General features: G+C 41.6%; 1 protein-coding gene and 1 pseudogene across 1 annotated transcript; one reads left to right on the top strand and one right to left on the bottom strand.

Moving 5' to 3' along the window:
• Nucleotides 1–6,725: 6,725 nt before the first annotated feature.
• On the bottom strand, nt 6,726–8,956 carry LOC139448267 (uncharacterized). Its single transcript, XM_071229799.1, has one exon. The coding sequence runs from the start codon at nt 8,954–8,956 to the stop codon at nt 7,784–7,786; it is 1,173 nt and encodes a 390-aa protein (XP_071085900.1). The 3' UTR covers nt 6,726–7,783.
• Nucleotides 8,957–23,644: 14,688 nt separating this feature from the next.
• Nucleotides 23,645–25,696, top strand: LOC139448026 (uncharacterized; annotated as a pseudogene).
• Nucleotides 25,697–26,934: the final 1,238 nt, after the last annotated feature.

Here is a 26,934-nt window from a genome sequence, read left to right as displayed (position 1 = left end):
TCTCTACACGTGATCATTGCGGTACTGATCACTGGATTGTCTGGTCCAGGGTCCATTGTTTACACGCTGCCATCGTATGGCAAGAGTACGGCGTTAGGTAACAAACATCGGTAGAACACGACACGAGAGCTTAACATTTTCGCGAACACCTTGTGTCATCACTGAAGTTTAGTGATCCAATCTTAGAATTTCATTATTATTTGCCGTTTACGCTCTGTTGATCTGTTTCGGCAGATAATGATTATTCTGTGGCGATGAAGCGATGCATGTTTATGATGATTATAGAATACATTGTGTGGAGGAGGAGTGTGTTACGTTCAGTCGTGTCACGGGATGTGTAGTCGGTTCATTCGCAGGATAAGATAAGATAAGAACGACATATGTTACAGACACAATGTCCCGCTGATAATGACACAATATTAACATTATACTACAGGAGCAATCGACGTGCTAAAATATCAATCCATGTTATAATTAAAGCTTGGTGTTAAAACATTTGCAGACACAGACATAATTATCCCAACCTTATTAATTCAGTTCAGCTGAGTGTATTTAGTCAAAGAACAAATGTGAGGGATGACAAGTCCTTCGCATCAACGTAATCTTCACGCCAATCATAATGATAACTCCTCATGGCATGGCCTACTAATGCCTACAGTGACTAACGCCTACTAATAATAACAGCTACAGCATGCATCGGACTCGGTCACAAAAAGCACTATGACAAGGCACGCCCATCTTGCATTCAACCTGCATCTATTGCACATTTGTTACTGGAATGTCATGACAAGAACTGCAGTTGGGTCTGGTATCTGTCGTTGATCTCCTACATTCAGTAGTAGAGTTGTGATTAAGGCCCATTAAGAATCCAGATAGATTGACACTAATTACTTGTGGTATAACCATTAACATCGCTCACTAGGTGCTGGGACTTTTGGCGAATAATTTTGGTCAACAGGTCGTCTCAACCGCTCGAGACGCTTTTCTTGTCAGATTTCGAATTCCGGTATCGTATTGATAATATTCCGTAGTATGGTCAACAAAGAAGTAATCACGTCACACTTTCCTTCCACAAAACGCCCACATAACTGAAAATAGGCCGAACCAAATCACTCACTCACTCATTCGCTTTCGGTCATACCTGTATGGAAGATATAACATATCTATGCTTCTGTCCATGAGCGTAAGTGTTTCCCTCGGATGGTAGCTCTGTGGGACGACGGTAGACAAAACTCAGAGGTGACCCGCTCTGTCACTTACACACAGGCAGAAAGTCGGACGTCTATTCTTCGTGGTCGACACCACGACCAGCCGTAGGATCCGTCCGCTTCTATCGATGATCTGGGCCCGCCTCCTGATTGATCATGTCAGTCAAGTTTTGTAGGTCCAGGAATCACACCATGTGGTGCAAGGTAAGGGAACCACGTACATGTACATACGTGAGATCCGGCGAAGAAGTGGAAGATGACTGGGTGTAGGGTAAGTGGTGGATGACTCGAGTGTTGGGTAAGTGGTGGGTGACTCGAGTGTTGGGTAAGTGGTGGATGACTCGAATGTAAGGTAAGTGGTGGATGACTCGAGTGTTGGGTAAGTGGTGGATGACTCGAGTGTTGGGTACGTGGTGGGTTACTCGAGTGTAAGGTAAGTGGTGGATGACTCGAGTGTAAGGTAAGTGGTGGATGACTCGAGTGTAGGGTAAGTGGTGGATGACTCGAGTGTAAGGTAAGTGGTGGATGACTCGAGTGTAGTCTAAGTGGTGGATAACTCGAGTGTAGGATAATTGGTAGATGACTCGAGTGTAGGGTAAGTGGTGGATGACTCGAGTGTTTGGTAAGTGGTGGGTGACTCGAGTGTAGGGTAAGTGGTGGATGACTCGAGTGTTGGGTAAGTGGTGGATGACTCGAGTGGTGGGTAAGTGGTGGATGACTCGAGTGTATGGAAAGTGGTGGATGACTCGAGTGTTGGGTAAGTGGTGGATGACTCGAGTGTTTGGTAAGTGGTGGGTGACTCGAGTGTAGGGTAAGTGGTGGATGACTCGAGTGTTGGGTAAGTGGTGGATGACTCGAGTGGTGGGTAAGTGGTGGATGACTCGAGTGTATGGAAAGTGGTGGATGACTCGAGTGTTGGGTAAGTGGTGGATGACTCGAGTGTTGGATAAGTGGTGGGTGACTCGAGTGTAGTGTAAGTGGTGGATGACTCGAGTGTTGGGTAAGTGGTGGATGACTCGAGTGTATGGAAAGTGGTGGGCGACTCGAGTGTTGGGTAAGTGGTGGATGACTCGAGTGTTGGGTAAGTGGTGGATGACTCGAGTGTAAGGTAAGTGGTGGATGACTCGAGTGTTGGGTAAGTGGTGGAAGACTCGAGTGTAGGGTAAGTGGTGGAAGACTCGAGTGTAGGGTAAGTGGTGGATGACTCGAGTGTAGGGTAAGTGGTGGATGACTCGAGTGTAGGGTAAGTGGTGGATGACTCGAGTGTTGGGTAAGTGGTGGATGACTCGAGTGTTGGGTAAGTGGTGGATGACTCGAGTGTTTGGTAAGTGGTGGATGACTCGAGTGGTGGGTAAGTGGTGGATGACTCGAGTGTATGGAAAGTGGTGGATGACTCGAGTGTTGGGTAAGTGGTGGATGGCTCGAGTGTTTGGTAAGTGGTGGATGACTCGAGTGGTGGGTAAGTGGTGGATGACTCGAGTGTATGGAAAGTGGTGGGCGACTCGAGTGTTGGGTAAGTGGTGGATGACTCGAGTGTTGGGTAAGTGGTGGATGACTCGAGTGTAAGGTAAGTGGTGGATGACTCGAGTGTTGGGTAAGTGGTGGAAGACTCGAGTGTAGGGTAAGTGGTGGAAGACTCGAGTGTAGGGTAAGTGGTGGATGACTCGAGTGTAGGGTAAGTGGTGGATGACTCGAGTGTAGGGTAAGTGGTGGATGACTCGAGTGTTGGGTAAGTGGTGGATGACTCGAGTGTTGGGTAAGTGGTGGATGACTCGAGTGTTTGGTAAGTGGTGGATGACTCGAGTGGTGGGTAAGTGGTGGATGACTCGAGTGTATGGAAAGTGGTGGATGACTCGAGTGTTGGGTAAGTGGTGGATGACTCGAGTGTTTGGTAAGTGGTGGATGACTCGAGTGTAGGGTAAGTGGTGGATGACTCGAGTGTTGGGTAAGTGGTGGATGACTCGAGTGTTGGGTAAGTGGTGGATGACTCGAGTGTATGGAAAGTGGTGGATGACTCGAGTGTTGGGTAAGTGGTGGATGACTCGAGTGTTTGGTAAGTGGTGGGTGACTCGAGTGTAGGGTAAGTGGTGGAAGACTCGAGTGTAGGGTAAGTGGTGGGTGACTCGAGTGTAGTGTAAGTGGTGGATGACTCGAGTGTTGGGTAAGTGGTGGATGACTCGAGTGGTGGGTAAGTGGTGGATGACTCGAGTGTATGGAAAGTGGTGGATGACTCGAGTGTTGGGTAAGTGGTGGATGACTCGAGTGTTTGGTAAGTGGTGGGTGACTCGAGTGTAGGGTAAGTGGTGGAAGACTCGAGTGTAGGGTAAGTGGTGGATGACTCGAGTGTTGGGTAAGTGGTGGAAGACTCGAGTGTTGGGTAAGTGGTGGATGACTCGAGTTTATGGTTAGTGGTGGATGAATCGAGTGTTGGGTAAGTGGTGGGTGACTCAAGTGTAAGGTAAGTGGTGGATGACTCGAGTGTAAGGTACTCCAATGACGTGTAAGGGGTGGGTCACTTGAGTACAAGGTAAATAAAAGTAACAAAATCCTTTCCATATCCATGAGATAATCGCTGCAAAATCTGAATCGATTTTACGGTGTACATGTGAGCGAGTGAGTGTGGTTTTTCGCCGCTCTTAGCGAATTGAACCCAGACGACCGAACGCTTTAACCACCAGGCTACCCAACCGCCCCACGATGTATATGTACGTATATCATGAGCATACATGTATATGTGTGAGTGATAGCTATGTAAGTGATGGGTTATTTCGAGTGAGGTGATGAGGTGAAATGGGGTTTAACGTCGCCTGTTTGTACTTGTTCGGACTAATGCTGATTTAAAAGTGGGATACCATGCCACAGTTTAACATGAACACCCCACTCAGAAACAATACACTGACTCCGCGCCGACAAGTACCATCTTTTAACGTCTTTTGATATGACGCGGCCGTAGATGGAAACCCGAACCTTTGGCTCTCCGGGCGGACAGCTCTACCACTAGACCACGGAGGCAGTCTATTTCGAGGATAGGGTTATTAGTGGGTAACTCGTGTGACAACAACGAAGTCGAAAGTCATGATATCAAAAGCAATGCTCTTTAGACACATCATCACAATGTGTCGCGGTGGGGGTAGCTTTGTCTTTAAATCATTAGCAGATTGGATGCTACACAAGAGTACTATGTCTGTCTGTCTGTCTGTATGTATGTATGTATGTTTGTATGTGTCTCTCCCGCATTGATATGGGTGGAATATTCGTAAAAGCGATGAAAATACATATTCACACATAAGCGACGTCATGAGAATGTGTTCCACGTTCATACAGTGTGGCCCTGAGTGAGTGAGTGAGTATGGTTTTTACGTCGCCCTTAGCAATATTCCAGCAATATCATCGCGAGGGACACCAGAATTGGGCTTCACACATCGTACCCATGTGGGTAATCGAACACGGGTCTTCGCCGTGACGATCGAACGCTTTAACCACTAGGCTACCCGACCGCCCCTCCTACACCACTGAACTCACAATTATTTGTAATCAACGAGTGTTCGAATGAATGACTGTTATGTTGACACTCACATCTAGGCCTGAATCTACATCTCTGCCTTAAGCAAGTTGTATTCCATGAGTGGGATTTGCATGGGTACCCGTACGGGAGAACTTCAGAAAGTACTCTGTCAGATATTGATATTTACCTACCAATTTCTGGTACCTAAAATGGAAGTATATCAGTCGCAAAACCTCTCCGCTTGTAAACACGTTTGTGCTGACAACGTTGACACAATTTATGGATATAGAGATTACTACAAGAGTGTCTGTCAGATACCATTGATCTTACAACGGGTTGTTTCAAAACGCATATGACGAGCGAAAGCGAATAAGATACGCTTTGTAACAACGAATTCAATGGTATCTGACAGGCAGAGGTACAGTAATCTATTTCTTACAAACCCACAAATCGCACCTTATTAACAGCGAACCGATGCATTTTGTCTATTCTCATGATTGCTGTAGCGCATTAATACACAACACCACTGTCATAAGTGACGTCATCCTATGTACTGCTTACTACTGATAAATAATGTGACCCTACACAAAAAGGTTTCCGCCATATCTGTAGATTATCAAGGCGATGTTGATAATGCAAACTAGACAAAAAAAAGATCACGTCTTCTGTTGAATTTACCACATCATTGTAATGTATATATGAGTAATTCCATAATTAGTGTAACGATACTCTTCCCACGATTATTCCCAAACGCATGATCGAGCCAATGTATGCAACAGTTAGACGAAAGTACCTCTAAAAATGCCATACAGTGTAAAATCTGAATTTTGCTTTGTTTACATTTCAGCAAATACAGTTTTCCGAACCCAGTTTTCGTTTCCATGCCTAATTTATTTCGCATGATTTCATCTAGATAATTTGCATGGGTGACAAAGACCATTTGTCATTTGTTTCTAAAATGTATGAGGAATTCAGGGATGCATGTATAGCAGCTGAGTTTGAAATATACCTGATCGAATAGGCGTCTCATAACTGGCATTTTGTGAACACAATCCAATATGGCAGAGCGTACACTTCGGCGTTCGTGTTATGCCTTATTGATAAAAACTATGTTGTGCTTGATTAATAAAAACCTATGTTATGGCTTATTGGTAAAACCTAAGTTATGGCTTATTGATCAAAACATATGCTATGCTTTATTGATAAAACCTATGTTATGCCTTATTGATAAAAACTATGTTATGCCTTTTTGATAAAAACTATGTTATGCCTTTTTGATAAAACATATGATATGCCTTATTGCTAAAACCTGTGTTATGCCTTATTGATAAAAACTATGTTATGCCTTATTGATCAAAACCTATGTTATGCTTGAATGATAAAACCTATGTTATGCCTTTTTGATAAAACATATGTTATGCTTTATTGATAAAATATATGTTATGGCTTATTGAGCAAAACATATGGTATGCTTTATTGATAAAACATATGTTATGGCTTATTGATGAAACCTATGTTATGGTTAAATGATCAAAACATATGTTTTGCTTTATTGATAAAACCTATGCTGTGGCTTATTGATAAAAACTATGTTATGCTTTATTGATAAAACATATGTTATGGCTTATTGATAAAACCTATGTTATGGTTAATTGATCAAAACCTATGTTATACATTATTGATAAAACATATGTTATGGCTTATTGATAAAACATATGTTAAGCTTTATTGATCAAAACATATGTTTTGCTTTATTGATAAAACCCATGTTATGGATTATTGATAAAACCAATGTTATGCTTTATTGGTAAAAACCTTTGTTATGCCTTAATGATCAAACCTGTGGCGCCATATTTTGACTTTTGTTCATGAACCGTGTTCAATTCTGCTGTTGGCAAATACCCGAATATCAATGATTTGCTTCAATATTTTACTTAGCTTTCCATACAGTATATCATATACAAATAAAAACACAAACACGTGTTGGTAAAGAGGGCAATGTTTATCCGTACACACATTCCACACACGCACACTGGAGGAAATATATACCTTTGCTTTAATTACAACGCCAGGCAGCGTAACATTAATTGCTATCTTTTAACGTCTTTTGGAATGATGCTGTCATTGGACCGACCCACCGACCTTCTGCTCTCCGGGCTGTCGCTCTGGGATGTGGTGAAATTACGTGTTTTGGGTTTGATGTTTAACTCCAACTCTGCTAATATCACGACGGCCAGTGCTTGATAGTGTAGTATAAGGGGAGGTAACTTGTGTTACCATACATGTACGGGCCAAGCTCCTTCCCAGCGCGTGACACCTTCATTACACTCTCGGTAAAATCGCTGCCACCAGTGTGGGCGCGGCCATTACAAGAATCCTGAAGTTTGCCCTCTAACCCCAAACGTAGTAACGTTCATACTTTTGTTTATGTCTTTGGGAATGCCATCATATTTCATTTTGAAAGGTTTACGACTGACCATGTTTTCCAGATGAATTTACTTTGTTGTTTTATTAAATAGATTGGTTCGAGATTGCAGACTAACGGAAAATCAACCAACTTCTCCCTTACATTCTTACTATTCCAATTACATGATAGTTTTTATGAAATAGAAATTCAAACAGACAAAAAAAGAAAGTAATTTATCAGCGGTAAGTGTATTCGGCGTCACAACAGTCGTCACTTGTTTGTAAACATAACGGTCATTCGGCTCCAAGAATGGTTGGGGCCACCTATCACAGTGGGGAGTTTTAACTGGTGGCAGCGATAGTAATGAGAGCTCCGCGAACGGACTATCGCTGTGAGGAGCTTGATGTACGGGCAGTGATGGGGGGATAACTCTTAAGGAATGTAGAACGAATATGGCGGACAAAGGGGATGCGTTGCAATGTAGAATGAAGAAGATATTAGACCGTTAGGACAGTTGGATTTTTACAGTAATGTGAATAAAGACGTGTGTTCCCGGGGAACATTTGATGATTACAATATTATATTCGTCGTACAGCCGTGTGTGATTTGGGGCCTATCCTACAACAGACACCAGGCGTATGCACAATCATGCAACTATGGCACCTACCAGAACTGTGGAAAGAAAGCCTTATCACTAAAAGAGCACTTTCTGTAGGTGGACTTGCTAGCCATACAGTACAGGTCTTTATCTGTTCCTCGCATCATGGATGCGATTCGGCCAAGTCCGCTGTCTGTCATAAAGAATACGTCACATGATGACATCGTTTGTTGATCAAGAATCACTTTACCAAACCCCGCGCACGCGTAATCTTTTGCATGATTGTCACGATCAACATGAACTATATCCCCCTCCAAATCTTGGATGACATCTGGAAATAGCCTCTTGGCGTCCTGTCGCACTTTCTGGGAGTCTGTAGCTACGAACATCCGATAGAGGGCGCTGTTGTTATACTGGCGGAGGAAGTTCCACACCACACTAACGTTCAAGGGTGTGGGATTGTACCAATCATTTGGAATGGTAGGATTACCCCCCACACGCACATGAGCACACACGAGTTTCCTCCCGTTGCTACGGGCTGAAGATTGATAAAGATCAAACCTTTTCTGGATTTCAGGTTTCATACTAAACAACCGTCGTAAAACAATATTGTATATGTCAGTTGTTGTCTGATTATGTGCCCACCGAAGAGACTTAAATAGTGGATGTAGTTTTAGATAGTTAACCATTTCTTGATTAACAGTAAAATATGTAACATCGGAAGGAAATTCGTACTGTAAATCAAGAGATTTTGCAATTTTATCTCGTAGCTTAAATGCATCAGCGTCAATTCGCTTGTATGCGCTACTTTTCAGGCCACTAATTTCAGAACTTTGTAGAATCCAGTCAACTTTGTTTGCTTGGAGGAAATTCCTGATATCACATGGTACCAACATCTTCACTTTGAACTTCCGGCTTAACATTTGTGAAATAATGAAAGCACCGACAATTCCTTCCTGTCTGTCCCCTAGACCACCACAGTTACCGTTGGCACAGTCATAGATGAAATATTTCTTTTCCCACCGAGGCCTGACGAAATATTCCTCAGGAGGGGTTTGTATTACTGAAGTACTGTCATTATTCCCATAGGAAACTTGGCCTTTTCCGCTCAAGATTTGAAATGTACTATAACTTACTGTTCCCTTGATTCCAAGAAATGAGTAGGCGAGTGCTATCAGAACCAACGGGCAAATGGAAAATGCAACGAGTTTCCAGTGACGTGGAGAGCAGAGAAGCATTCTTGTGCCTTGAACTGTTATCTCTGAAAAAAATCAAGATCAAAGTATTGGATAACATAGACCTTGTTTACTTACGGGACACAACTGGCGTTTAATCACAGGCTTGGAATGCATCTGCTTCATACACAACCTCAACATTAACATGACAAACACATATACATCGGTATCATGAAGGGCGTCAACATTCACATGACCCTATCATCATTAATATTTATGGTTAATAAAGTTAATAATGTATGAATACTAATATGCTATATCTGGTGCAGCGCCTTTACCGACTTGGCCACCTGTGGCCCAGATACATCTCGGAAGCCTAATATAGTTACAGTTATAAACAAATTGTTGTTGACAGTTTGATCGTGATTAGCAAGGCGTGAGCGTCACTCCGGCAAACCTTGAACTTCGTTAACTTGATGACTTGAAGACCTGAACGATAACAATATCAGGTGTCAATGCCTAGCCTAGCTTTGCTGTCGAAACAAATTCAGTTTGGTGCAAAGGGCACAAAAGCTGTGGAAATTATATGAAAGGACCACTGAACATCAGTGATGACACCAGGTGTTCGCGACAAGGGTAAGCATGTCGGCTATCGGTACCCCCCCCCCCCCCCCCCCCCCCCCGCCATTCATACAATTTACATAAAAAAAGAAAGTATTTATTATTGCTGACGACGCACGGCAGTACTCCTGTCATGCGATGTCAGCCAAAAGAGAAACCAGACAAACAAGGGCAGCAATGATAATTTTATTCAAATTATATTTAATGAGTGAATGAGTTGGGTTTAACGCCGCTTTTAACAGTATTCCAGTTATATCACGGCGTGTCAACTTGATAAGGGAGGAAAGCCCGAAGTGATGCAGGTCTCAGACGTTTAGCACTTCGGTGAAACCCACGAGCACAAACCTAATAACATAATTGGGGCGAACCGGGATTCGAACCCACAGTCATAGGTTTCTGGCGTGTCCAGGGACGCAACTCTGCACAGCGAATCGTGGCGCCTTAAACGACTGGGCCCCGTGCCCCCTAAATTATATTTAATAGGAACATGGAAACATATATGGATATAATGCATGAAACGAATGTTTGACGAACTTGCCCTTAGTTATATATGGATATCACAAAAGTATCATAGTCAAAGCAATTATAACAATATACAGCCGTAATTAAACAATGGAATCTACATTATGCAAAAGATATGTCGTTTATATTTAAGACATTGTATACAAAACTATTTGTACCAGTCATGTTTTTTGTTTGTTTTCATGTGTATATATTATATTATCTATACTTGATTTCGACAGGTAAATATGTTTTATGCATTGTACCTCCCCCAGCACGTGTGTGCATTTTACGCCCAAAGAAATCTGTTTCATTGGAAAATCGAGACTGGTTATTCTCTGGCATCTGGTGTTCAATAAATATGCCTCAGATGCCTGGGTTTTATTTGACATGAATATTTGAAGTTAGCCCGGCCACACATTTCAGCACGAAGTAAGCTAATGTGGTTTAAATAATATTTTATTGAGTAACAATAGCTAAAATTAGTTACCTGAACAGACAACTAAATATTTGAATTCCCCCTTTAAAATAACACGTGTTTTAATGGACAAAAAATGTTTAACAAACACAAGTTCATGTTTGCCGGTGTACTTGTGTTCAAGGAGACGCGAAATGTTTTGAAATTAACCATGTTGTGGTCGTACGGTAGTAGACTGAATACCATATTGAAATAAGGAACGTGTTCATATCAAAAGAATATACAATTTAAGGTGTTGAATAGTCTCTGAATGAGTCCAACTCAAGTTTAGAATGATTTTACAAGTCTAGATTGCCTCACCTGAACTGGGCTCCATGTGGATTTTTTTGGTAGATACATGTTTAAATAAAATAACTTTATTTCTGGGACTAAATGTCAGTCTAGGTGTTGACGATCTTCTTGAGTCGACTTCAAAATGTAGTTTTACACCTGCACGTACCTTTAGCTGAATCATAAATTTTATATTTCATATTGTTTGTTTTCTTTCAATACCAATATCGAAAATCAAAAACAACAAAGACACACCAATCGCTTTATAAAGAACTGTTTGGGTCTGAATTATTTTATTTGAAACATGAATACCTTTGAAAGACGACATATGTAACTGCCTCGAGGTTTGACATAACCTTGATATGATTATTATGAGAAAACTCTAAAGTGAAATCAAAAAGTCACGTAACTTGTTTTTACAACCTAAGTGAGTCACTGCCATTTATGTGAGATGTCCGTGGTTTGACTGCAAAGTGTATTTGATAAATTGTGAATATTATTTTTATATTTTGACATGAATTATTAAGCAAGTTTCCGCGCTATGACAATATGATTGGTTGGTTGGTTGGTTGGTTGTTTAACGCCGCACTCAGCAACATTCCAGCTATATGACGGCGGTCTGTAAATAATCCACGCCATTGGGATCGATGACCGTGCATCGACCAAGTCAGCGAGCCTGACCACCCGATACCGTTAGTCGCCTTTTACGACAAGCATAGTCGCCTTTTACGACAAGCATGGGTTGGTGAAAACCTATTCTACCCCGGATCTTCACGGGTCCTATGACAATATGAATAATAATTAATGACAGATGAATGATGCAGATGATGCAGGAAGGGGAGGAGCTTCAATATGAATACAGACGTTGTCATGAATATGTAGATAAGATTAATGAGGTATTGACAGATGACATATTGAATCCAAAAAGACGGGTCAGTCAGTATGAAGGTGTGACCGTGTCGAATTGTGGTCGGCAGGTTCATTCTCCTTCATCCGATGTGTGTCTCATAGAGGATAAACGAGAGGTGTAGCCAAGGTGCTAAACCTCAAGTCACTTCAAGGCGTGACAAATGTCACACATCTGACCATCGTGTAATACAACGGTAATGTCAGCGATGTTCATTGAAAGGTCATGTATCTAAACAACTTAACGAACTGTGTGTAGATGTTTGTTTGTCAACGAGTATGGCGCACGTTTAGAAAAAAAGAGTGCAAAGCCTGGCTATCTCTTACAAACAGGTATGAATTAGCCCTTTTTAAACAGAAAATAAAGTATCCTTCTAGTATGGATGTGAGTTACCTCTTTATATCGTGTATGTGAGGTATGAATAGGTAAGCATCAATAGTCTTTCGCAATACGGGAAAGATAGTGTTTGTATACAAACAATAGACTAATTGAAATATGAATAATAGAGAAAAACAATGAACATGGACATGCTGGTAAAGTAAAACCTATTAGTGACAGATATATTAAAACCTCAACATACGCAGTGAAAACCTGACTATTCATCTCGGTATGGTAGTATCTGCCATCTGTAGATCTGGATCTGAACACTAGATCACACCCAGGGGGGAAACCTCTGTGGGAGCCTGCATGGAGGACAATCAGGCGCTCCCCTTTACCAGGGGGGATCTTGCACTGTGGCTCTCTGGTATCTGGGTGAGACCATTGGTAAGCCGCTGTGTGGCAGGCGTTAACCCAGGTTTCGTCCAAATAGACAGGCTCATAGCCCTCTTCTGGTTTCTTTTTAATAGTGTGCAAATAATTGATACGCAACCGAATGATATCTGGTCGTTCACACATTGCTAGTTTCGACCTATTCGTCTTTTTGAACTGATATCCAAATTTGGAAAGGAGTTTACAAATGGTCCATTTGGAAATATCTAAGTAATGCTCTGTAAGGAGAATTTGTTTTAGTTTTCGTGTTGAAATAAATTCATTTTCTCGTGTTAACCGCCGAATCACGTCCCTGACAACTTTCTTATCAAAGGAATCTAACTTTGATTTCCTATACTGTTTTGAGATGCCCCCTAAGGGATGTGCAGGGGAGCATGTGTTTTTATGAGAGTTCTAAATCTTAACTACGGTTTGTTTGGGAAGTTGTAACGCATAAATTGTTCTTTTCATGTACTTTGAAATGTCAAAGAAGGGCGAACGTCTTTCACTTTCAGCCTTAAAGTATTCAAATATTTTAACTACGAACCTTTCGCATCAGCCCTGTGACGCAGGGGTAGCATTATGCAGATGGCTGTAACAATGAATGCTCGTTCCACCCGTGACGAACAAGTCTGGTTGTTGATGAAATATAGTGATAGCTAAATAGACAGATTTTTTATTCATGCACCGATTGCCTTTAAATGTAATATCCAGTTATGTATGACTGTTTAATAATCTCATACCAACTTTGACTTGAGTAGGTCCAATAGTTTTTTTCTGATATTGTAGTAAACGTCGGTACCTTAAATTAACTTCCAGACTGTAAGTGACAGAGCGAACACCCACCCGGGAACATTGGCCACTCGGTCCCGGTGTGCGTTCTGTCACGTTATTATCAACATGTACCTTTTCGACTCATTTCAACCTGCAACAATAAACATGGCTGCTGTCGCCTAAAACTTCAGCCCTGAGTTTTGTCTTCCGTCTCTACCCTGAGCTACCTTCCGAGGGCCGAAACCTACGCCCTTAGACAGTATCTCTACATTTTGCCCAGAAGTATGTAGGAGCATGTCTGCCAAGTTTCAGTTAATTAATTCAGCAGTTAATTAGTTCAGCGGATAAGGAGCTGTTAAGGACGACTAAATGCATAAATAAAAAATACAATGGCATATGTACAACGCAAACATCCACACAAACAGCACAGGCCACGCATACCCACACATATACACGACATAAACCATACATTCACTTCCAACACATACACCCAGCATAGTAGTACATTCACTACCCACACAAACACACAGCATAGACCGTACATTCACTACCCACACATACACACAGCATAGTAGTACATTCACTACCCACACATACACCCAGCATAGACCGTACAGTCACCACCCAAACAGACACCCAGCATAGTAGTACATTCACAACCCACACATGCACACAGCATAGTAGTACATTCACTACCCACATGTACACACAGCATAGACCGTACAGTCACCACCCACACATACACTACCCACACATACACACAGCATAGACCGTACATTCACTACCCACACATACACTACCCACACATACACACAGCATAGACCGTACATTCACTACCCAAACATACACACAGCATAGTAGTACATTCACCACCCACACATGCACACAGCATAGACCGTACATTCACTACCCACACATACACCCAGCATAGTAGTACATTCACAACCCACACATTCACCCAGCATAGTAGTACATTCACTACCCACATGTACACACAGCATAGACCGTACATTCACTACCCACACATACACTACCCACACATACACACAGCATAGACCGTACATTCACTATCCACACATGCACACAGCATAGTAGTACATTCACTACCCACACATACACACAGCATAGACCGTACATTCACTACCCACACATGCACACAGCATAGTAGTACATTCACAACCCACACATGCACACAGCATAGACCGTACATTCACAACCCACACATGCACACAGCATAGACCGTACATTCACAACCCACACATTCACCCAGCATAGTAGTACATTCACAACCCACACATGCACACAGCATAGACCGTACATTCACAACCCACACATACACACAGCATAGACCGTACATTCACTACCCACACATACACACAGCATAGTAGTACATTCACCACCCACACATACACACAGCATAGTAGTACATTCACAACCCACACATACACCCAGCATAGACCGTACATTCACAAGCCACACATGCACACAGCATAGACCGTACAGTCACCACCCACACATACACACAGCATAGTAGTACATTCACTACCCACACATACACACAGCATAGACCGTACAGTCACCACCCACACATACACCCAGCATAGTAGTACATTCACAACCCACACATACACACAGCATAGTAGTACATTCACTACCCACACATACACACAGCACAGTGGTACATTCACAACCCACACATACACACAGCATAGACCGTACAGTCACTACCCACACATACACACAGCATAGTAGTACATTCACTACCCACACATACACCCAGCATAGTAGTACATTCACTACCCACACATACACACAGCATAGTAGTACATTCACTACCCACACATACACACAGCATAGTAGTACATACACTACCCACACATACACACAGCATAGTAGTACATTCACTACCCACACATACACACAGCACAGTGGTACATTCACTACCCACACATACACCCAGCATAGTAGTACATTCACTACCCACACATGCACACAGCATAGACCGTACATTCACTACCCACACATACACACAGCATAGAACGTACATTCACTACCCACACATACACACAGCATAGTAGTACATTCACTACCCACACATACACACAGCACAGTGGTACATTCACTACCCACACATACACCCAGCATAGTAGTACATTCACTACCCACACATGCACACAGCATAGACCGTACATTCACTACCCACACATACACACAGCATAGACCGTACATTCACTACCCACACATACACACAGCATAGTAGTACATTCACCACCCACACATACACACAGCATACTAGTACATTCACTGGTGTCATGGTGTGGGGCAGCATCAGTCATAACCATCGAACAGAGCTCCATGTTTGTCGTGGAAGAGTTAATGCCCTTTACTACAGGAATAACATATTGGCAAATCACGTCATCCCATTCTTTCATCAGCACCAGGATATTCACACCTTCCAGCAAGATAATGCAAGAGCGCACACAGCACGTGTTTCAACACAGTACCTAGAGAACAATAATGTGCCTCTGCTTCCATGGCCAGCCCTGTCACCCATCTATCGCCAATTGAACACCTATGGGATTACCTGGGTCAACGCCTCTCACGTCGTCTGCAAGTACGTAACCTGAGAGAACTTGAAGATACACTACGTCAAGAGTGGAATGCCCGAGAACACTATTCACAGACTTATTCGATCAATGAAAAGACGTTGCATGGCCTGTGTTGCTGCCAATGGCGGACATACCAGATATTGACTTTTCATGTTAACCCTATGTGTCTTCCTCACACTGATGACGTAAATGTAATTACTGTGTGGTATTCCTGTTTTCTTTGTCGTCTTTCTTAATAATCCGTCTATGTCTGTTCTAATTAAAATCGATCTTTGCTCAAGTTGTTTTTGTAATATTTCAAGATTTATTGCTGGTGCGTTTTCAGTGCTGTTCAGTATATATATATATATATATATATATATATATATATATATATATATATATATATATATATATATATATATACAGATTTGGATACACTTTACTTATATCATTTTGCAACTCTGAGTTTCACGCACCCATGGTATTGCGTACGATCATCAGGCATAATGAAACATGGTTTTTAGTTTGACCCTTTCTTTTTTTGCTCGGCTTGGGGGTTTACCATGGCGACAGGTGGAAATGAGCTCGCTTCTTTTGTTTAGCTTGTTAGATGTTAGCATGAGAATCTCGAGCTTCTCTTCCACGCATAGATTGCAAGTCTCTTTTGTTGGTGTTTGATTTCTTGATTATGTCCCATTTGATTTTGTAAATGGTTTTGTTTCGTTTTAACTTCCAGATGTGCTTGGAGGTTCTGTCTCTTTTTCATATTTCTCAATTCTGAATGATTTTGTGCGGTTGTTATACCTTGTCTTGAAGGGACCGCTTGCTAACCCAATGTATTTGTTGTAACCAATTACAAAATCAAATGGGAGTTGCAAAATAAGGAAAGTGTATCCAAATCTGTATTTATGCTCTACTTTGTATTGAGCACTCTCTTCTGCAATTGGATCATACTTATATATTATTTATTATTATTTCACAATGAATATATGTATTTTAATGTGTATTATGTCAAATCTTTTAACCATGACCGCTTGTGCACGTGACACAAAAATAAACATCTCTCTTTCTCTCTGTTATCACACTCGTCTATTTAGTGGTGGATTCTTACATAACTGATTCATCAAGACGGGTTTCAATGTTTGATCAGGCTACATATGTGAGACTCCTAATCGGATAGGTCACCTCTCTCTCTCTCTCTCTCTCACTTGCCACGTCAATTATCCCACGTCCTTGCTGAAGACCTATTCTACCCCGGATGCTCTTAAAGAGTCGATTTGATTTGAACAACACATTACAAACATTACGAAGTTGAAAACAGCCGCCTGTTGTGAGATACTCATTGACATGATTCATGTATGCCACCTATCATACCACCTCTTTATCAGGAGAAGTAGAAGATGAATACCATGCCTTACTTATAAGTGAAACGAATTCTCAATTAAGGCATAAATTTCTCCCTATGTTGCAAGGTATTTTTAAAGACCGTCAGTTAATGTTAAATCTGCTAAACTCTGAAAATCCTGATATGATACAAGCTGTTTCTGTATTTTTAAAACATTTCCTTATAAAGAGGAATGTGTAACTTGATTTAAAATCTAATCATGTACATCACGTGACAAATGTTAATATCCAATCTGCATTGTACTATGGGCCTTATGCCTAAATTGCCTAAAAACTGTCTTTCTGTCTAGTATACCCATATCAAATACATCACCGTCGGATAACCATTTGTAGTTGGTTTCATTTTTAGTCACCATCAAACAAACATAGTTAATACTTTGCTTTGACTGGCTGTTTATTTATTAAATTAATTAATTAATATAATAATTATTAATATCAACTCCGCCCTATTTTACCTGTCAGTGCGACATTTGCATGGGCGTGAGTGGCAGATTATATCTTGATAACAGCAGGGAGATATGAAAACGGATCTGTGACGGATACTTTAAGGAATGTCTTCATTAAATGAACATTACTTCATAGCAATGATGTTAATCCATTAATTGGTTATTCCGAACCATTATACTCGAAAACGTGTACCGGATTGTGGAGATTTCAACGTAGTTAATACTCACAATGTTAACGCTGACGGCTGCCCTTCCTGTACATGTAGTCGTGACCTAGTTTCACACGTTGTACCGGGAACAAGTGTTATCTCTCTGGGTCCTGAATGCGACTTGGTGTCCTGTATTCATACGAACAACATCAGGTGATAACCGGACTGCACATTATCTGTCCATTAATCACGTGGTTTAGCTGTATATGGTATGCCCTTATCAATTCGATCGAAGGAGTTGGGGTCGATACCTTATGCTTTTTTTCTGCTGGGTATGCCCGATGATTTATGGTCTATAAGCAACATATCTGTGCTTCTGGGTTGTGAGTTATGCACCTAGAATCTGAGCACCTGGGACTTCGACCCCCGCCCATGTTACACTGATAAGCTGGGTTAGATTGCGGTGGGGAGGTTGTTAAAACAGCGCCATGACCAACGCAGTTTGTGCTCCCACATATCACGCCCTTCACCATGTGCTAAATGATGCGGAAATACTCACAGACGGTTTGTTAGGGGCTTCGCACGCAGGCGGTTTTATTTTTATGTATTAGCAGGAAGATAAATCGCGGCGCCCTTTGATGTTTCCTGTCGAACTTGTGTTATATAATGGGTTATGATTATGAGGAAATATATAGATAAATAAGGTATAGAATGAAAATGAAATCATAATGAGCGCAATTTTAGTTGTTTCATAAAATGTATTATGCACAAAAAAATACATTAAACATAATGAATGAAGTCTTTGAATGGCATTTAGAAGTGATACACATAAGGTAGAGAATGTATCAATGTCAACGGGATTGCCTCAACAGCCGGGTCGGTCCGGACCAACGTTAGTATTGACTAATTACCCCATAACCGACGACCATTCCTACATGTTAATACTGCAACATAAACACATGACATTAATGAACAATCTCAAGACACAAACGTGCAACATTATTAAGCTGTTGGGAGTAAATCGCTTGAAAAAAAGGAAGTCGAGCGGTGGGTGAGCGTGGCTGAGCTAGCCTACATAGAGCAAGGGTCCACAACGTGAAGTGAGCTTCACTAGGTGTTTTGTGCTCATCTCCCAGATTTCAAATGGGTTACTCACCCATGGCGTGTTTGGCTGAGGTAGCGGGGAGGGGTGTTGGGGTGTGCTTTTAAACCGAGATGCATGGGTTGCGTCGGTATGTCGCTGACCTTTCTAAAGGTTCTTTTTCAATGTTACGCAGTGCATCCCGCATCCCCAGCGCACACGATCCGTGAAGATTCCGGGGTGGAATAGGTCTTCAGCAACCCATGCTTGCCGTAAAAGGCGACTATGCTTGTCGTAAAAGGCGACTAACGGGATCGTGTGGTCAGGCTCGCTGACTTGGTTGAGGCATATCATCGATCCCAATTGCATGGATCGATGCTCATGATATTAATCACTGGATTGTCTGGTCCAGACTCGATTATTTACAGACCGCCGTCATATAGCTGGAATATAATATTGCTGAGTGCGGCTGTCTGAAAGTCTTTGTGCATGTCGGGTATGTATATTTGCGAATATCTACCTCTTGAACGATCTGTGTTTTTGTGTTTTTTTGCTGTGTTTTTTTGCTATGTTCAAACCTATATTTCATATATGGACGGTGTGCCCTTATATCTATATTTTCTCCGTGCACAGTTTCTTTATGTGGCTGGTATATATCTTATTTATTATTATTTCACAATGAATACACAATTATTTTAATGTGTATTATGTCAAATCTTTTAACCATGACCGCTTGTGCACGTGACACAAAAATAAACATCTCTCTTTCCCTCTGTTATCTCTCTCGTCTATTTAGTGGTGGATTCTTACGTGACTGATTCACCAAGACGGGTTTCAATGTTTGCTCAGGCTACATATTTGAGACTCCTGGTCGGAAAGGTCACAGCTCTTTCTCTCTCACTCGCCACGTCAATTATCCCACGTCGATGGATTTTGTGGTCGCGGATGGATTTTGTGGTCGCGGATGGATTTTAAAGCTAGCAAATATCTACTTAAGGTTACACCCGCACTGTCCACTCTGAGCTCACGTCAAGTGATAACATTTGCTAAAAAAACATTGAGTTGTATAACATGTGTATGTGACCATAAGATCCGGGGTAGAATAGATCTTCAGCAACCCATGCTTGCCGTAAAAGACTACTATGCTTGTCGTAAGAGGTGACTAACGGGATCGGGTGGTCATGCTCGCTGACTTGGTTGGTGCATGTCATTGATCCCAATTGCGCGGAGCAATACAGACTCACATTTGAACGACATGTCTTTTCGGGATGGTAGATGAACGACCTCTTTACACATGGAAGGATTTAAGATTGAACTGATAATCTATAGTCATAGTGAGCGATATTGTGTGACATTTGTCACACCTGGAAGTGACTTCAGGTTTAGCACGTTTTCGGTATCCCCCTGGTTGTCTACATCTTCTCATTTATCCTCTATGAGATACGTCAGGTGAGAAAATGAACCTGGCGACCTCAAGGCGATCAGATCACGCCTTCGTCCTGACCGACACATGTTAGGAATTCAATATGTCATATACCAGTACTTCAATAATCTAATCTACATATTCATTGCAACGTCTGTATTCATATTGAAGCTTCGCCCTTTCTGCATCATTCATTAATTATTATTCATATAAATCATTTTTCATATTAATTATTATTCATAATCATTAAGGGTGGGGAGAAATTGAGGAGAGTGATACGGGATACGTATTATATACATACTACTGGCATGGTCTACTGGACAATCCATTTTCTTCTTTTTTTTAAAATAATATACTGTTTAAACCAAATTATATAATCATTGACATCTTCAGTTCGCGGTGAGGTCACGATGATATATTGTTGCTACGTATCACGTTTAGGAATACAACAGATATTAACTGCCGGGCGAAAGCATAAGTATACATTTGAAAATTTGATTTGATTTGTTTGTTTGTTATTTAACTCAGCAATATTCCAGCTATATGACGGCGGTCTGTAAATAATCGAGTGTGGACCAGACAATCCGGTGCCTGATATCATGTATATCGATCCACGCAATGGGATACGATGGTTCATCAACCAAGTTAAATAATTAGTAACACCCGTAAATGTAAAGACATAATGCATATCGACATTGTAAATGAGTTATCATTATTACCCCCCGCAGCTCTCAACATGATTTGTTTGTTTTGTTTATTTGTTGTTTAACACCACACTTAGCAATATTCCAACTATATATGACGGCGGTCTGTATATAATCGAGACTGGACCAGACAATCCAGTGATTGACATCAAGAGCATCGATCCACGCAATTTGTATACGATGACATGCATCAAGACAGCGAGTCTGACCACCCGATCCAGTTAGTCGCCTTTTACGACAAGGATAGTCACCTTTTTACGGCAAGCATTGATTGCTGAAGACCTATTCTACCCCGGAATCTTCACGGGTCGTGTGCGCTGGGGATGCGGGATGCACTGCGTAACATTGAAAAAGAACCTTGAGAAAGGTCAGCGACATACCGACGCAACCCATGCATGCAACCCATGTTCAAAAGCAGGGTTACCTATTCACGACGAATGCTGTTATTGTATGTGTATGGGTGTACGGGCCGTACCTCGCGAAGAACATCAAATCACTTGAGCAAAAGATTTGCAAAATATCTGCCAGACGTCCGACAAGCACTGCAAATTGATGTTTAACGCCACACTCAGCAATATTCCAGCTAAATGACGGCGGTCTGTAAATAATCGAGTCTGGACCTGACACTCCAGTTATTGATACCATGCGCATCGATTCACGCAATTGGGATCGCTGACTTGCTTCAACCAAGTCAGCAAGTGTAACATTATCCAGGATGGCCAGAGGCTGTGTAGAGGTGGGCTTATTGTGTTCATCAGAAGAAAGGTTACTGACCACCCTTAAAAGGTTGAGTGTCTTTTCATGACCAGGTGATGGTCATAAATCGGACAGTTGTTGACAAAGAGTTTCCAGTGTATTGTACGACGAACTTGTGTCGACCCCCCTTAAAGATTTGAGTGTCATTTCATGACCAGATGATGGTTATAATTCGGACAGTTGTTAACAAATAGTTTCCGGTTTATTGTACCACGAACTTGTTTTGACCCCCCTACAGATTTGAGAGTCACAGCCATCCGTTGAGAAACTCCTATATGAACCGCACTGTCAGTGTAGTCGGGGAGAGAGGCAGAGAAGGGCGCTGAACACTGACCAGGACCAGACCGACAGAGCAGTCCAGAAGAAACGGCATAAGAACACGAGCCAACGGCCAACAGCAAACAAGTCAAGTCACCGCTCAGAAGGCCAGCACACTGGGACGAGCTCTAGTCACGCCTGAAACAGCCCATAGCCTCTCTCACAGTCTCTCCCGCGCCCTTGTTAAGTGTTCGTAGTACCAGCATATAAAAGAATCCTTGTTGTTAAAAAACCTGCTGAAACCGAAGACCGTTTTTGTCTGTTGTGCTACATATAGAGCACGTTGGGGTTCTTCTTTGGTGCCGTGACCCGGATCCCTCTCAAAACAAAGGAACAGCCCGGGACAAGTGAAGATTGACGCTCAGACCAACTTGGGTAAGTAGCTCAGATTTCTTCTGTTTCATTATTCGTTATGGCTGGCCAGGAATTGGGAAAATTTTTGACAGGGATAGCAGGACAAATAACAGGACAGTTAGCTAATCTTTCGACAACCTTAGGAGCGCAGGTAATAGAGCAGGTTATAAAAACTTTTAATGGGGAACCAACAAAATTCCGTTTATTTGAAGGGGATCCAGCCATGTGTTAAGCGTTGGCAAATGCTTAAGTATATTCCGGATTATTAGGGAAGTTTTTGGCAGCATATAAGAAACTGAAAGTCGATTTTTATTAAATAGGCTAAACAAATTATAGGGATGAGGGAAACCCTAAAACGGGAGAACAAGGTTCATATCAAGAACAGAATATGGAAACTGTGAACACAACAGGAAATTCATGAATGCTAAGACATACACGTGGCCCAGGTCCGGTCAAAATTATGCTAATATATTTGGGGATTGTAAAAACATAAAGCATCCAGTTATGAGGATCAGTTCTTGATCGCGGGTTTCGTCAAGGGTGTACTTACATGATAACGGTGATGATCAGTATTTGGTCGCGGGTAGCGACAAGAGTATTCTGATATGCTTAAAGAGATTGCCCAAACAGTAAGAACTGATGGGACGAACTATGGGGCACACAGGGGAACACATAACAGATGTTTAAACACTGAACACTCCTTCTCATGATGACACTGATTGGAAGGAGGAGGAGGGGTCAACATTCCGTATAAATTAAGCTGGTAGCCCAAACAGTGGTAGCTGGTACAGTTAAGATAGGAAAGCAAGTGATCCGAAACTTACAGAAAGCATGACAAACAAGTAGAGTTCCATGGTTCAGTTGTGGAAAGTGAAGTTGCGGATAGCGACAGGTTCATTTGTGGAAAGTGGAGTTGCGGATAGCGACAGATTCAGTTGTGGAAAGTGAAGTTGCGGATAGCGACAGGTTCAGTTGTGGAAAGTGAAGTTGCGGATAGCGACAGGTTCAGTTGTGGAAAGTGAAGTTGCGGATAGCAACAAGGAGACATGTGGATAGAATCCACTGAACTGAAACCAACCAGTGCCTCTAATGAAAACGCACATTCCAACAAAAGCAAAAAGGTGAAATAGTTGCTCCAGGCAATGGCTGGTTTATTATAGTTTTATATGGTTTGGGAGTAGAACCAGTGTATATGATTAATTACTCTTATGTTTCAGAGAGAACATGTTTCCTCTGGGTTTACTCTTCCTCATGGGGTTAGCATAGGGTTCGATTATGTACGAAAACATTGTATTTCAAAAACTGAATGATATTACCACGACAAGATCTAAATGCCTAGTAACCTTCATTATTGATTTAGACCCATATAGTCAGTTTATTGGGAAGTGTAGGTATAATATTGATCAAGTCGCGATGATGGTTAGACAGTTCTTGAGTCGCTACCACTCCGATAAATCAACAGGCATCTTAAGCATGTTCATCAAATTAGAAGAAGAAATAACAAGATTGAATACAACTTTAAATAGCCTAGCAGACAATTTTTTAGAGTATGGTAGGTTGCGCACACGACCCAAGCGTTCGCTATTGCCGTTTATCGGTAGTGCCTTGAGTTTCTTATTTGGCACTGTGTCTGACGCTGACCTAAGTTCTATTAGACAGAATGTACGTAGGCTTGCAGAGAATCAAGCAGGTATGGCACATGTCATTCAAGAAGGGCTCTCTATTATTAATACGACAAGAATTCAAGTATCGGAGAATCGACATGCCATTAATGAAGTCATTAACGATCTGGATATAGTGGGACAAGAAATTGCTAATGTTTCCACTACATTGAGCAATCGAATAGCAAAGTTAGAATGGGCAACAAAGACCTATTTGCAAGTGGAATTAGTAATCGAAAATATTCGAAGCATGGTACAAACCTTTTTGTCATATTTAGAACACCTCCAGCTGCAAATGAATAGGTTGTCTTTGGGTCATCTGTCACCCAGCACCATAACACCAAGTCAGTTATTGGCTCTAATAAAGGACATAAAAACTCACCTACCTATTAGATTCCGGTTAGCGAATAATCCGGTAGACAATTTATGGGGATTCTATAAGACTTTACTGTGTACCACCGTCCTATTTGATGATAAGATATTAGTAGTCACGACGATTCCACTTTTAGATGTTAATGGTGAATTTGGAATATACCAGGCTCATAATTTGCTGGTACCACTAGTCATGAATCATATAAATACAGGATCAAACAACATAAATAATATGGTAGCAAAACACCGGTTAGAAACAGAGGTAATCGCAGTCAATGCACAACGTACGAAATATGCATTACTGAAACCCTGAGAAGTTCAGATATGTACAAAACCCCTTACGGACTATTGCCATATCCAGAGCCCGATCTACCCAATCAATCTCAGCCAACTATGTGTAATTTCTCTGTTTATGAAAGATGAGACAAAGGTCCGACAGACATGTCACACAGAAGTCCAGCCAAATGCTATATTGCCTAGGGCAGAATACCTTACTGCGGGACGCTGGGTATTGACAACCAATAAAAGGTTGGATCTTGTACTGGTATGTGATACGGATAACAAGTTTTCATATACCATAGTGGTCTTACCTCCGATGGCAATAGTTAAACTGAACGCATCATGTTCAGCATCAAATGATCATTTGACCTTACTCCCTTATTATCATAATGAAAGCCAGTACGAGTTGTAAGATAATTTTCTGAAGTTAGTTCATACCCCAAATGTTTCCAACATGTTGCTCTGGAAACCTTTCTTGAAAACTGCTATAAAAATGAACTTGACTAGGTTACTTGATAAACTAAAGAGTATCGAGAATATCCCTATGAATCATCTTATTGATCAGCTTAATGATTTACAGGCTATGGTACCATATGAGGAGATGTCAGATTGGAAATATTTCTTGGGAATAACCTTAACTGTAGTGGGAATTCTTGTGGGGATTTTCTTGTATGTAAGATTTATTAGACCCTGGCTAGCCAAGCGAGGAATGAGTAAGAGGAATGTCTTGGCTACAACCGAGTTTGAGATGGCGCCAGTTGACACTGGGAGCGCAGGTCGCGCCTACAGAGGAAACCTACCCTCTGCGCCACTCTTGACACAAAGGGACTCTGATCCAGCAGTAGAAGTTCGACCAACTCCCGCCATACGGAGCATCTACCCGACGCTGGATGCGGGTACCCGAGGGCATCGTGTGTTGACTGACCCACGTGGACAGGAGTACGGACAACAGAGAACTACATGAACTGTTGTCGTCGCATACGATCAGAACACCAAACTACAGATCTTTACAAGTTGACTGTGAAAAAGAAAAAGAAATATCCACAACGCATGAAAGACGATTGAACATGGTGCAGCTGTTTGCACTTCGGTTCTTGGTGTGCGAGGATGAACTGTACCCTGTTTCAGAATGTGTTTTATTTTGTGAATTTATATATGTATGCATATTAACTATATTCTAATTAACAACGGCTTGTTGTGGCTTGTACATACATTTGAAGTATTCGTATTAACTATATGCTAATGATATGCTAATGAAGTTGACAACGGATTGTTATGGATTGTACATATATTTTGAGGTATTCATGTATCTACGGATTGTCATAATTATTTTATGAAATTTTATGCCGTCACAGCCATCCGTTGAGAAACTCCTATATAAACCGCACTGTAAGTGTAGTCGGTGAGAGAGGCAGAGAAGGGCGCTGAACACTGACCAGGACCAGACCGACAGAGCAGTCCAGAAGAAACGGCATAAGAACACGAGCCAACGGCCAACAGCAAACAAGTCAAGTCACCGCTCAGAAGGCCAGCACACTGGGACGAGCTCTAGTCACACTGGGTCACGCCTGAAACAGCACATAGCCTCTCTCACAGTCTCTGCCACGCCCTTGTTAAGTGTTCGTAGTACCAGCATATAAAAGAGTCCTTGTTATTAAAAAGCTGCTGAAACCGAAGACCGTTTTTGTCTGTTGAGAAAGCCTGACCACCCGTTCCCGTTAGTTGCCTCTCACGACAACCAAAGTCGCCTTTTACGCCAAGCATGGGTTGCTGAAGACCTATTCTACCCCGGATGCGCTTAAAGAGTCAATTTGATTTGAACAACACATTACAAACATTACGAAGTTGAAAACAGCCGCCTGTTGTGAGATACTCATTGACATGATTCATGTAATACCACCTATCATACCAACTGTTTATCAGGAGAAGTAGAGGATGAATACCATGTCTTACTTATAAGTGAAACGAATTCTCATTTAAGGCATAAATTTCTCCCTATGTTACAAGGTATTTTTATAGACCGTCAGGTAATGTTAAATCTGCTAAACTCTGAAAATCCTAAAATGATACAAGCTGTTTCTGTATTTTTAAATCATGTCCTTATAAAGAGGAATGTGTAACTTGATTTAAAATCTAATCATGTACATCACGTGACAAATGTTAATATCCAATCTGCATTGTACTATGGGCCTTATGCCTAAA

The sequence above is a fragment of the Haliotis cracherodii genome, unplaced genomic scaffold (assembly GCF_022045235.1).
Source record: "Haliotis cracherodii isolate W230 unplaced genomic scaffold, xgHalCrac1.p SCAF_7, whole genome shotgun sequence".
NCBI lineage: Eukaryota > Metazoa > Mollusca > Gastropoda > Lepetellida > Haliotidae > Haliotis > Haliotis cracherodii.
This window is presented reverse-complemented; position numbering and strand designations above follow the sequence as displayed.